General features: G+C 37.1%; 2 protein-coding genes across 2 annotated transcripts in view; one reads left to right on the top strand and one right to left on the bottom strand.

The window, feature by feature from the left end:
- Nucleotides 1-246: 246 nt before the first annotated feature.
- LOC135154510 (uncharacterized) lies at nt 247-2856 on the top strand. Its single transcript, XM_064100766.1, has one exon. It carries the CDS (start codon nt 247-249, stop codon nt 2854-2856), a length of 2610 nt encoding a protein of 869 aa, XP_063956836.1.
- A 7393-nt stretch (nt 2857-10249) lies between these two features.
- The window catches only part of LOC129262926 (uncharacterized), a 39907-nt gene continuing 35958 nt past the window's right edge, over nt 10250-14198 (bottom strand). The window contains exon 20 of the mRNA XM_064100944.1: nt 10250-13595. Coding sequence (XP_063957014.1) covers nt 13366-13595 — 230 coding nt within the window. The 3' untranslated portion in view covers nt 10250-13365. The remainder of the gene's footprint in view (nt 13596-14198) is intronic.

The raw sequence follows: 14198 nt of genomic DNA, 5'->3' as shown, positions 1-14198 counted from the left end.
TATCAAAGTGATGATGGCACCAAACGGTCCAACATTGACACTTTTTTAACCCACAGCAAGTCTGCTGGTGACTTCTCCAACCTCCTGATCTAAAATGATGAACCCCTCAACCTGTCTGACCATTCTCCTATCAAGGTAACCTGGTCACCTGCATCATCTAGTGTATCCGAAGCAAGGACTCACCACACAGTTCCCAGCAACCCTCTCCGCCGTCCAAAAGTCAAGTGGAAGGAGTTGTCAAAACAGATGATCAAGGAGCTGTATACAGAACCTCTTGATGTAGCTTCGGAGGACATTCTTGTTTCCCTTGCGGACGTTATGCCTGATGAGAATCTCCTTGTCTTTGTTACTGCCAGACTGCAGTCAGCCCTTGTTCAGACCTCTATGAATCTTCCTCACACAAAAGCGAATGGTAGAGGTAAAGGGAAGACTGAGTGGAGTCCCGAAGTGGAGGAGTGTTATCAAAGGCACATCAACATGTTGAAAGACTGGAAAAGATCTGGAGAGGACAAGAACAGTCCAGTTGGTGTGTTATCTGCCGATTTGAAAAAAGCCTTTCGTGCTAAGTTTAGGCAGGCAAGAGCTGCCTGCAGGAATGGTCTTCTGTCAAGAATTGAGGAAGCCGACGAACACAACGACAGGCTGTTCTATACACTAGTGAAAGAACAAGGCCCTGGCTCTGATGTGCACCAACTCAACCTTGGAGGTCTCACCTACTCTGGGCCCGATATCATCCAGGGATGGACTCGGCATTTCCAGGACCTTGCCACCCCATCTGTCTCCAGTCCTACACAGGTTCTGAATCCAACACATCCTGAGAATATAGACTCCCTTGTTATACACCATCCACAAGGGCTTGACCATCTCTTCACTTCGAAGGAGCTGTCCCTGGCCATCTCTTCCTTGAGGCCTGGCAAAGCTAGTGGTCCGGACATCATCTCTCCTGAGCACCTAATGTACACTGGTTGCACCACTAGGATCCTTATCCTCATCATGATGAACTGGATGATACATCTGAAGCACATTCCTCTCAGTCTTAAAGATGGCCTTGTCATCCCTCTCTTCAAAGGTGGGAACAAGAATCCAACAGACCCAGGAAACTATAGGGGCATCACTTTGACTCCAGTCTTAGGGAAGTTGTTGGAGTTGTTGGTAAAGCCCAAACTTTCCCAACACTTACAAGAACACCAAATTCCAGACCCGTTGCAATTTGGCTTCCAACGAGAGAGGTCCTGTACTCTTACAGGTAAAGCACTCGACCTTGTCATCGAAGTGTACAAGTCCCTCAACCAACCTTTGTACATAGCTATGTTGGATGCCCAGAAAGCATTCGACACGGTCTGGCAAGATGGTCTCCTTTCGAAGATAGCAGTGACTCGTCCACCTACAGTGCTGCTTGATACCATTTCTGAATTTTACAACAGCTGTTCAAGCAAGGTTTTCTGGAAACATGAAGTTGGTCCCTCCTTTCCTGTCCTCCAAGGAGTAAGGCAGGGGGGAGTGCTTTCCCCCATGCTGTACACTCTCTACATCAACGACCTCATCAAGCGTCTGAGGGAGTATCATCTTGGCTGCTCAGTCGGCAACCTATATGTTGGGGTCATAGCCTTCGCGGATGACATTGCACTTCTTAGCAATGAGCCCATGGAACTGCAGCAGATGTTGAATGTCACTTCCCATTACACTAAGGAGTGGAAGTACAAGATCAACCCCTCCAAGAGTGCAATCATCGTGCTCAATCAAGACCTTCTGAACAGTGACAACTCTTGGCAGATCAATGGTGAACCGATTGCACAGGTCTCCTCACACAAGCACCTTGGCATCGTCAGGACTGGCAATCTTCAGTATGACTACGCTGCTGATGCTATCACAAAGGGATACAGATCATTTTATGCCCTTGTGGGAACCTCACCACTGGGAGCAAGGGTAGTTCCCCATGTCGCTGCAAAACTATGGAAAACTTTTTGTGTTCCCAGGATGATCTTCGGCTGCTCCAGCATTCCCTTCTCAAGGGCAATGTTGAATCGCCTAGATAAGGCACAGATTCACCTATTTAAGCGGATTCTGGGTCTACCAACAACATCAGCCGACGAAGCAGTATATCTTCTCACTGACGTAATCCAAATTAGCCTGTTGGTCACCAAGGAAAAGCTCCTACTTCTGGGACAGATCTTGTGCACCGACATGGACAGGATAGAACGAAGGATGCTTCTTCATGGTATCTGTGCCAACACCAAATCCATACAAGAATGGCGTAATGCACTTCAACAACGTAGCCTTCCCCCACTTGATGAACTTGTAAGGAATCCCCCTAACTACCATCTGTGGAAGCGAATGGTTCAGTCGGCAGTGATTCAGGTGTCTGAGGCCAGGCAGCACAACGCCCTCACCAAGAAGACATCCTTGTCCTTATGGACTAGAACACCTAAACCAAAGGCGAAGGATCTGTACCCTGGGCACATTTCCAATCCAAGTCTGCGGTCAGCCATCACCATCCGTGCCCAGATCTCCTGTCAAGTCTATCTGACCCAAGTCCGGCTCGCCAAGATTGGCAAAGCACCTGATGATTGCTGTCGTCTGTGCATGTCAGCCTGCGAGGATGTGGAACATCTGGTTGCTACCTGTCCAGCCCTAGCACCTGTCCGACAGGACCTTATCCAGCGGGTTAAAGCTAATCCCAACACCAAGCAGTTCGGACCATGCTTTGAATCCACCCCTGCTCTTTTTGTAGAGTCGGTCCTTTTTTTACCTCCTGGGCGTATTAGCTGCAACACAAAAGCCCAATTACATACGCTTATTCTATACTTCTTACGCAACCTCCACACAACTCGTCAAAACTTACTCAGTACTTCATGATTGCAACTTAGAGCCTTAAATGAATTGCGGCCCTTCCAACGGCGCCGTTGATCTCCGACCTTAGCGGAGGAAGAACACAAGAGAGAGTATGCGGGCATGCAAGTATCCGATGACCGGGGGTAATAATATGTCTGTAAAGGCGCTTAGAGACGTTGTTCCGATGTATTAAGTGCTATATACATTAAACGTGGAATATCATTATTATTATTATTGGGCCATAACAGCTGGGTGTTTCATAAAGCTGTTCGTAAGTTAAGAGCGACTTTAAGAACGACTGGTGATCTTTTCTTGTGAAAAATTATACGTTCATTGGCGATGGTTAAGCGCATAAGAAAGGTTTACCAGTCGTTCTTAAAATCGCTCTTTACTTACGAACAGCTTTATGAAACGACCCCCAGCAACAACACATGCTTTTATACAACTTTGGGGCATCTGTACTTCCACCCATTTGCTTTCGTACAATGATTAATAATGTTTTCAGATGTTTTTTTTTCGTTTTCAGGATTCAATGACAGTTGCACTTACACAAGACTTATGCATTCTATATTTCACGTACTGGGCCCCGTGTCATGTGAGAACCCGCCTTGTCCTGCTAATACGGTTTGTCAAATCAACGCTTCGGAATAGAGAAAGAGCACGACATAGCATAGGTAATATGTAATTTATATATGCCCTAACCGATACCTGTTTAAAGGTACAAGAAAGTAATAATTTTGTCTCAAACAATTATCTAATGAGAAAGCCTTTGAAATCAAGCTTAATTACCACCATATTATCACATATCTAGATCTGCTACCTTGAAATCAACCCATCTTTGCAAATCATGAGATCTTAGCTGAAACCGATGATTTTGATGACAACACAAAATGGCATATGTGTGACAGTGTATTGATATTGCTTGGAAAAAAATGTCCGACATTTTATGGAATTTCATGCTTATTTTCATCAGCAATTACACATTTCTTTCCAGAGCCATTTGGCACACAACTTTCATTAATACATACAGACACATATGTCATTAGAGTCTATTCAAACCCAATTTCAAGTCGTTACCACAATTGGTATCGATCTTTAATTGATCTTATTCGTTATCATTCTTATGCATGTGACGTCGAAAATCATAGAGCACTCCCTCATAGGATATAAGAATACACGTTAACAGAGTTGTCAGAGGTGGGCCAGCGGCAGATCATCAACGCCCACAAATCTTTGGCCACAAGATCATGCGCGTATTCTGGGGGGCCCCGACCTAGGAAGGGGGGGGGGGGGGCACCGAATCGATGTTCAACCTAGGGGGCGCCGAAATGATGTACGACATAGGGTGGCGCCAAATTGATGTACAATAAGACATCAGGTCACTCCATATTGATGTTCACTCTAGGGGTGTCAAATTGATGTTCAAACTTTGGGGCGCCAAAATGATGTCCGACATAGGGGCTTCACGCTCGCATAAAATGATTTGTTAAATGACCATCCTGTTCATGATGTCCAACAGTGCTCAGATACTCAAAATTGTAGGTCCGAATATCAATAACTTTAATCTCGCTCTTGGGTCGAAACTTAAAAAAAAGGTCAGCTCGCTCTTCGCGATCGCATGAAATGCTTCGTTAAATACTCATCCTCTTCATGATTACCAATGTCCAAATTTGAGGTCAGAATATCAAAAATATAGTTGCTCGCGCTTCGCGTTCACACCAATTGTTTAGATAGATACTCGTCCTGCTCATGGTTATAAAATAGCGCTTAGAATGTCCAGTTTTGGGTCGAAAATTAATGAATTGTCAGCTCGCGCTTTGCGCTCGCATAAAATGTTGAGATAGATACCCATCCTGTTCTTGATTACCAAAAGTGCTTATAGATTTTCCATAGAATATCATAATTTTTCAGCTCGCTTTTCGCGCTCGCATCAATTGCTTAGATATACGTATTACCCATAATGTTCACGGTTGTGCTTTTTGTGCTTACATCTAATTTGTAAATAGTTTCGTTATCTTTTTTCATTGTGCAATTCTTTTTTGATGGAATTTTCGGAATATTGCTTGTTTGATTTTTCGCCGTTTAACAAATCGTTTTGTTGGGTGGAGATAATAATATGTAGGCACAAGCCCTTATTGAAAGTTTGATCAACAGTTCGGTCTTAACACAAGACTACCACATATTATAAAACTTGTTGTTTTAAAGCAAGAATACATAGATCATTGCATGCAGGCTAGGCTGCGTATTCAGACCACTTATCTTGAGTGGAGGTTGTGCATAGCTGACTAATGGGAAATAGACTTAATTCATTTCATTTTACTTTATATTATTTGAGAAAAACGTCTATATTCATGTAGCTATAATACCGAAGGTGTTTTCATGTACTTGATAAATGTGTATTTATATCTACTAGATTTATGCGAAGTCTCTTACCAATACCCTCGAGTAAATTGTGCTGAATAACTAAATGTCATCGTTCAAATGACACATTTTCTACAGTTGGCTTTTATTATTATAGATAATATGTAGATAATGTGTAATACATTAAGATTTAATCTTCTTGTAGCTGTATCTTTCTTAAGCTTCTTACAAATGATTTGATTAAATCGTAGTTTGTTCTTATACTATTTTCGTGTACCTGTCGAAGTTAACACATTTTGTTGTTACAAATGACAATTTTGTACTATTATAGTAATAGGACTCATTGGAAATAAGCTTTTCGACTTTCCTGTGTTCCTTGTCAAGGTATTCTTTTTCATTCATTGGGTGATTTCAAGTCCGGTGTTGGCCTTGGTGTTAGTGTTGGTGTTGGAATTTTGATTACTTTTCCTAGCCCCAAAACTTATTATGAGTTTGTAAAACTGATCCAGATCATATTATTGACATCACAACAACTAGCGAGTGACTTTTCTGGATCACCTTAATTTTATGTTTCGTGTTATAATCGTGTAAAATTTGACCTAACACCAACACCAAAAGGTCGACACTGAACTTGAAATCACCCATTGTGTTTCATATCATGTGATATTTTAAAATAATAAAACCGATCGGCAGCACCAATTATGAATCCAGAATAATGATGTTATCAAAAACTTGAAAGGCTAAAACATTTATCCTGCCTTGTAAATAATCATATGTCATTCATGCATGTCTTTAAAAACACACACACATACACGCAAATCACACACAGACACTTGTCCAAAAGCTTCTGATATTTTTGCTGCTCCTACGACAACGAAATAATGAAATTAACCACAGTCTGGCGTAAAAAAAGAAGAAGATAAAAACCGCATGTACAGTAGTAAAAGTGATTTAAAAAATCCTGAAATATGTGGCATATGTCGGTATTATGATGTCCACGACAAAAAACAAAACAAAACGAAACAAAAATGAAGCCCGCCCCTTCCCTATCCTTTCGACTGTACTGATTGTATAGGTTAGGGGGACGGGGCGCCAATCATGATATTCATTTTAAATTCCAGTGCATGTAATTCCCCTTTCAGAGTTTGCCAAATAAAAGGACAATAATACATTAAAGATAAAGGGTGGACATGATCAAATACGTACCATTGTTAAACAGTTTCCTGTGCAATTTGATGCCGTCACATGAAATGCCTGGAGTTGAATAATTATTTCTACCATTTTGAGTTAAACCATTTTTTTTTAATCTATGTATTGCAGATGTATACCATTTAGTAGTTTCGTGTCTTACTTAATTAGATGTTTACAACCGCTGTAGATCTGAAGAACAACGATATTTCAATATTTGGCCTCGTCTTTGTTAGCTTTTCGACTGATGTGATTATGGATAATGAGTGAAACTAATAAAACAATCTTATATAAATAATACAATTCGGCTAAACAGTGTATGTCGATTTCTGTTTTATATTTGTATTAAATTGTTGTCGAATTTGGCTTTGTACAAAAACAATCTACCAATGAAATTTGGAAACCCAAAGCGACCCCCTTCACTGAAATAAGGCAACCCCTCTCAAGTATTGTACATGTGCACAAATTACTTTTTCTCTATTTTTGTTTTGTAGTGATCTTTATTATTCATTCAAATAAATTTCATACATACATAATCAAGAAAATATAGAACAAAATGATAATTGCAGCAGTGCAATACACAAATTAAATAACAGTGTAATAATCATAGCAGGCAAATTGTATCAGAAAAGAGACATAATCCGAACTCATGCAAAAATAACATTTCAACAACTTATGTATGCAGCTATAAAGCAAATAATAAAACAAAGACGTAACTACGTAACTCTATATTGTTAGGATATTATATCGTCGGTGATTCTATTGTCTTAGCCAAATTGGACCAGCAACCCAAACCGACCAATACATGTAATTCGCCCATAAAAATGAATACTGAGATTTTGATTGAGTAAAAACATAAAGCATGGAAATATAGCTTGTGAAAATTTATTTAAAAAATTACTTACACAAGCAGTTCTTTTACTGCAGAAGAAGCCAAGCAAGAGCTCCAGAAAAAAAGTAAGCGATGTTTGAAGTTCGGGGTTCACTCAATGCAGCAGGAGATTTGCACATTATGCAATCTCAATAAAACTTCTAAGCAGTCAGTAAAAACTTGTTTTAAAAGAAACCTTTCCACCACTTAAAAAAAACATTTTTTGTATGCACCTGACAAATTGAAACTTCGACAGTATATCGTGTGAGTCAAAAAACCTTGACATCTCACAAATCCCCAATTGAAGTAAAAAAAATATGCCAGGAGCGCATAATCATTATCTATAGCTGGAAAAGGTATCTTTTCCCATATAATTTGAAAACATATTTATGGGGTATGTGTTAATGCGTGGATGGTCAGGATTTATTCTTTGCAGTGATGTGAATTTTGATTTCCTCCACAGTAAGGAATGAATGCAATGAATGAACCCAAGATGCCAATTATGTCATATTCCTACATGAGTTGGTAAAAATATTTGGAAAACCATTTTCAATAAAAATTAACTTGAGAATTGATACTACAAAGTATATATTAAACAATTACAATATATTTTAAATTACTGAAAAAAAAAAGTTTTGAAATGGCTTTTAATGCAGCTCTTGTAGGATTATGACATCATTGACATCTGCTTTGCAAACCATCTCTGTAGCCGTGTGAAACCTCCATCGTCATTAATTAATGAATCCCTAAATATATATATATATTTCTTGTTGGCTCCAGGAAGGCGTAGCTGTAAGATTAATAATTAGCATTAAGGTTTTTTTTTTTTTTGGGGGGGGGGGGGGGGTTGGGGTCTGTTTTTTTTTACTCGTACGTAAATAAAACACAGGTGGGAGTCATCTCTGAGAAGGGTACTAGAAATTTATTTATTAATTAGTTTGCATGATTTCAGAAACATAACGTGCGGATACAGAATTATATCATTTACTTCAAATAAGTTACCAGTTTCGAATCCAATGAACATGATAAATCTTGGATAATGGACATTCTAACGCTGTTAAATGTAATGATTATAATATATTGAAAACATGAAATCACCGGGATCAATATTTTCACAGATGCTCCTCGCTCAGTCGAAGATAATACATCTGAAAAAATATGGACGACTTATACAAAACACTACTCTGATTTACCAACAGCATGTTTGCTTAAAATCACGTATCCTTTGATGAGAAAATAGCATTTCAACATCTAAAAAGATATAAATTAATCATACACAGCAAAATCTGTGGCGTTAACCGGTGAGCATAGAGGACCACACCAGTTATTTTACACTGGTGTTAAATTGACGATGTTAGTTTAACACCTATAGACGTATTACAGCACATTTGGTTGTTACATTTACACTCTTTGGTGTCATGTTCAATCTCTAGGGTGTAATTTCAACACCTCGGGGTGTGGTCCTCTATTACTACCAACTGGTTTCAGTTTAAACACCACAGTTTTTACAGTGCAGTATTACCGAATTGTGTCACTTTCTTATCCGGGGTGGATTACTTACAAACATATTGCCCTGTCGCCCCCCTCCTCCCGAATTCAGTCATTTTCTAAAAGTTTCAATTTAGACGTTTGTAAATTTGTCTTGGTTTGTATGATAAAATTAATCACGGTTGATATTTACTTTGAAGTACTCTTCAGAGTAATCCGGTTTAGATCCACAAAGGAGATAAGGCAGTCGGACTCGCAGGCGCACAATGATCAGGGCCAGTATATGTATTTCCGTAGTCACATTTGTCCTTATTCTTCGGCATTCTTGCCCGGGAATTGTTTTATGACGCAAAAATATTATTAGTATACGTTTATATTTTTACGACTCTCAGTAGTCAATTGACAGGTTTTTTGTTCTTTTAAAAAGAAGCACGAGGAAAGCTTAAACCACTTCAGTTCACACAAAGCACATCAATAGAAAAAATCAAGCTTAATATAAAAATGTAAGCATTATTACAACATCATATTTGTTAGCTTAATGAAATATTTCAGATAAGCCCACAAAGAGTATAAACTACGCACGCTCACATTAAGTATACATGTAGACTTAGATAAAAATTTCAACTCATGCGTCAGCTCTGTAAGCAGGCTTGATTTGAAAAAGGATTCTGAAGGTGAATAACCGGCCCATCCAGTCTTATATTATAAAAAAAAAATATATACATATAGAAAAGGACATAAACGTCGTGTCGGTGTAAGAACGCCCTTAAAACTACAATTCTGCGCATCGCATGCGCGCTAAAACGCTCTTAGCTGCATCACGCATTAAAAGTGCATTGCGAAAGGGCGTTTCTGCACCGATGCAGTGCGCGAAAATGTTTTGCTTAGGGCATGGACCAACCACAGTAGCTCCATGCTTTTAGTAGATTCATGCCTAGGGCGACTACTCCAATACTACGCAAAATAAACAAGTCTAGAATAGAATAATGAAGTTACCATCATTCTACCATTACGTCATTGCCCCATCCTCCTCTGTTCTGGGCCCCGTAACACAAAGCTTAGCGATGAATAGCAAATATGTAAGAAGACTTCTGATTGGTTCCTGGAGGGTATTTTGCGTCAAATGCGCGGGTAAAATTGATCTTGATTGGTCAGTTCATTTAGCGATTGATCGCTAATCTTTGTGTTACAGAGCCCTGATTTGGCTGATGAATTATGATTATATTCTATAATCGACCATGATCACTGCGTTTTAAATATTTCGTTTAAAGATTCTAATGAATAATTGGCCAAGTAAACTTAAGTTTCACGGCAATATATAACAAAACTGCATTCCTATGTATGTCATTTACATTTTATGCGATATAGGCCTATGTGGACAGCATTTACCAACAAACTGTCTTAAACATGTTAAAATGTGAATTTACGATTAGCCATTTTAGAAAGTTAGGTAGTATTTCTTAAATACATTCTTTTTAATTCAATTTTGCGGCTACATATTTTTTTCTTGAATAATTGGCACTGAAGTCACCTAAAACACATACTTTCGGAGAAGGTGGGGGGGGGGGGGGGTGGGGGTTCAGTGAGCACTGTGAGTTTAATACGTACGCTTACAATTTCACGGTTCATTATAATTACAGTCACATGCTCCAATATTATACATTATTTACACGTTCGAGCAAAGTTATTGTTTGCGAAGAAATGAAGAACTGAAAGACGTAAGCGAGAGTAAGGCAGCTTCATTATTGGAATACCAGCATTTTTTTTTCTGGGAGGGGGGGGGGGGTAAAATAAACACTTGCCTAGGTAGAATCACTAGGCCTAATTATTTAGCAAACTCAGCCAAGAACAGTTATGTCTAATTATCAAATAAAAAGTCAGTGCCATTATGACGGTGAAAGAATTAAACTAATGCCGACGTTTCTATAATGTTCTAGCAACACTCCTCTAAATTTACAAGGCTATATTACGGTATAATATACATTCGCTTCACAAGCTTATACAATCAACTTTATTCAAATAATAAAAAAGGTTGCTCTAAGATTTAAAGTCCCCAAACCTTTTTAAATGACCATAACAATAAAAAATGCTCTGTCAAAATTTATACTGTCACAATTTTTACATAATTCACAAACATTTAAACAATTTATCTAATCAACAGCAGACTAAAATCATCCCTTTCGTGAAAGACTTTCGGGTATTAAGACAAGGCAAGTTTCAATTTTCATTCCTTTCAATCAAACATTCATTAAAGTACAAATAACGACAGACAATTTACATCTTATTTACGTAGTCTACGTATTAAGTGTATGGTAGTCATATCAATTATAACATAATAATAAAAATGCATTATAATATAATAGAGATAAGCGAAAAAAATGTTTGTTTACATAAATTGAAAGATTGCTTTAAAGTTTGTTTTGGAAGAAAACAAGAAATGACATTTTAGGTTTCAAATTTTTTTTTCATATATTTTTAACAAATCACATTTAAATGTATTGGATACTGACAATAGACAAAATACATATATGTATGTGTGTGTCGTTGCTTTCTCATGATAATCAAAATAGTTGCGGGACTGGATTATTTTGGGGGAAGTGTCTCATATGACTTTCATTAGATAGTGGAATATGTTACAATTACAATTACGTTGTTTAACAATCGAGTGTTCGAGTTTTTGAAATTCAGTGATCATTATGGCACGCTTGCTCAAGATTTTGAGAAAAAAAAAAAAATAATAAGTGTTGACATTTTAACATCATACATTGAGAGCAATGTTTTATACATAGCAATGTTTTCCCGGCTTTAAGCCACACAATTGATTAAAAAAGAAAGGCATTGAGTTATGCAAAGTTCAAGGTGTTTCACACGGTGATGACGTCAGATGGAGCAATGAAATTCACGTTTATATAACCAAAGACCGGAATAAAAAAAGAAAGACATCAAATTATCCAACTCAAGGTGAATCAAATAGCGATGACGTCAACAAACGGTACAAACCCATCATTTTATATAACATCAAACATGAACACGAGAAAACAAATAAATTATTCAAATCTCAAGGTGATTAAAATAGCGATGACGTCATGAAAGTCATGGAATTCAAATGAAAAGTTAACTTTAACAATTCCACAGCACAAACAACATCCATATTGTAATATATTACATCATATTCGTATTTTGTTTTTGTATTAATATATGCAATTATTTAATAATAATACAACTGATAAATATTGAATTAAAGTTGCAATGATATAGGTGAGTAGCAATGACGAAAACGATATTATATCGGAAACAATAACAAATGAGAAAATGTATATATATCCATATCAAATTTACAGCATTTAAGACTCAGCTAAAAGAAGAGCAAATTATTATTTACAGAATACATTAAATTTCAAGGTGATCCATAGTGATGACTTATTATTACATGAAAGTGATTATTTGATGATAAAATATGTAGCAATATCATAATAATTCTTCCTCTTTTTCTTCAACATTCTTGAATAAATATTTATATCTCTGTGCAAAAATAAGAATATATACATCTCTCTTCTTTCACCGCTTCCTTACATTTTCTTTCCATTATTGATCAATCAGTTTGCGATAAATACGCAGCTCTTGCTGTATACACCAAATACAATGCCCTGTTGACTCTACAAAATTTCACGTAATTTCATATTCACGGTTTTTTTTTCGAATATGGTATTTTCTATATTACAATGCATGGTGGTGCAACGGCTGAGAATAACAACTGAAAAAAAAAATCAACAACTGCACCAAGGAAAGCCCGATACATATAATGTACTGCTCTTTAATGTGTGGGTTTTTGCTCGGAAACGTCAAATATTCCAAATGTTCAGTGTAAGATTGATTAATGATTACTAATTTCTGTGAAACAATTTTTTTTCAAAAAAATATTTTACAAGTTCATAATTAGTAAAAAAATAATACAATAATAGTTACACTTGATACTATTTTATTGTATTTTGTTCGTATTGATGAAATCCGTGTACAAATGTAAACTCAATGGTTTTGTTTATTGGGCTTATATGATTTGTATTTCTGTATGTCTGATTGGTTGAAAATTGATTAAGAAATGAACTAAACGAATAAAATTCAGTTCAACTCAATGTTTAATATATACAATACATTTTTGTGTGTATGTGTGTGAAATTAAGCGAAATGTTAAAATGTCATGCATTTTTGTTAACTATTATTGTAAATCTGATTTGTACGCAATGTATGTAATTTATGTAATGTAATGGTTCATAAATAAAGAAGGGTTAGAGCTTAAAGCAGATGCGAACCTACGGCGCCATCTCGATTCCTCAACCTGGCCAGTTTCCTGACCCAAAATACTGAAGTATTCTAGTAATATAGACCCACTTGAATGATAACATGCTAATTAACTACTCAATACATTTATACCTCAATAATTATGTTACCAAGTAGCAAAACAATTACTTTTCTTGTTTTTCAAAACATTTTATTTTCTCTATACAAATACAACTATAGGTCAATTTATTATCTGTAGTATTAGTACATATCTGAAAACGTTCATTTGAAGACTATGTATTTATAACAGATGGTCAATGAGAGACCACACCCAGTTCACTTCCCCTTTAAGCTTTGACAACCGGTTCAACGATCATCTTGGGTTTATTCACATGTTTAACAACGACAACGATCAAGATGATGACTGCGGCCAGAACGACAATGACTGCAACAACGACTCCCACGATGACGCCTACGCCAAGACCGATGAGACCGTTTATCCCTGCTATATCAATATGTCCACCGTCATCATCATCATCATCATCGTCTTCATCACCAGCAGTGGTAGCATCAGTCACTAATAAACAAGCCGAATGATGATTTATCTTTTATAACACATGTTTAAAGAAGACTTCATAACAACTAACGAGTTAATGTATTAGGCGGATTTTCCGAAGGCAAAACGAGTATACAAACTCAAGAAGAAGAAGAAAGGGAAAAATGCTAGCAAATTCCAAGCAAGTTTCAGTTTTGTTTACCTTAACGAAAATATTTTCATTTTTTGTGACGTGTGTATATTTTGGTAATTTTCCTCTTGTTATCTGTGGTATTAGGACATTGTGATAAATCAAAGCTCTGGATAGATGGGCCGCAGTAAACTATTTTTTTTTCATTGAAATTACCAGAACGTCCACGCTGTGATATTTACTCACATACGATAAAGTGCAAAATCAACAGTTTAGAGTGCTATAAGAGTGAATCAATTAGGTGCTGATTCTTAGTACTTTCGGTGCTCAATGTAGCATCACGTACGTTTTTAGCACTTCTTGAGCTGAAAATCAGCACCTGATTTGCAGACTTTGTTCGACCTCTTAAAAGGCCAGATCTTTAATCGTGTAAGGGTGAATAAAAGCAGTTCCATTCTATTGATTTTTTTTCAACCTTCCGTATAAATCAAATT

Source organism: Lytechinus pictus, chromosome 6 (genome assembly GCF_037042905.1).
Source record: "Lytechinus pictus isolate F3 Inbred chromosome 6, Lp3.0, whole genome shotgun sequence".
In the NCBI taxonomy this organism is placed as follows: Eukaryota; Metazoa; Echinodermata; class Echinoidea; order Temnopleuroida; family Toxopneustidae; genus Lytechinus; species Lytechinus pictus.
This window is presented reverse-complemented; position numbering and strand designations above follow the sequence as displayed.

What these genes read in the sequence shown, in the direction of transcription:
- LOC135154510 (XM_064100766.1), top strand. Translation starts at nt 247, where the DNA reads ATGATCAAGGAGCTGTATACAGAACCTCTTGATGTAGCTTCGGAGGAC.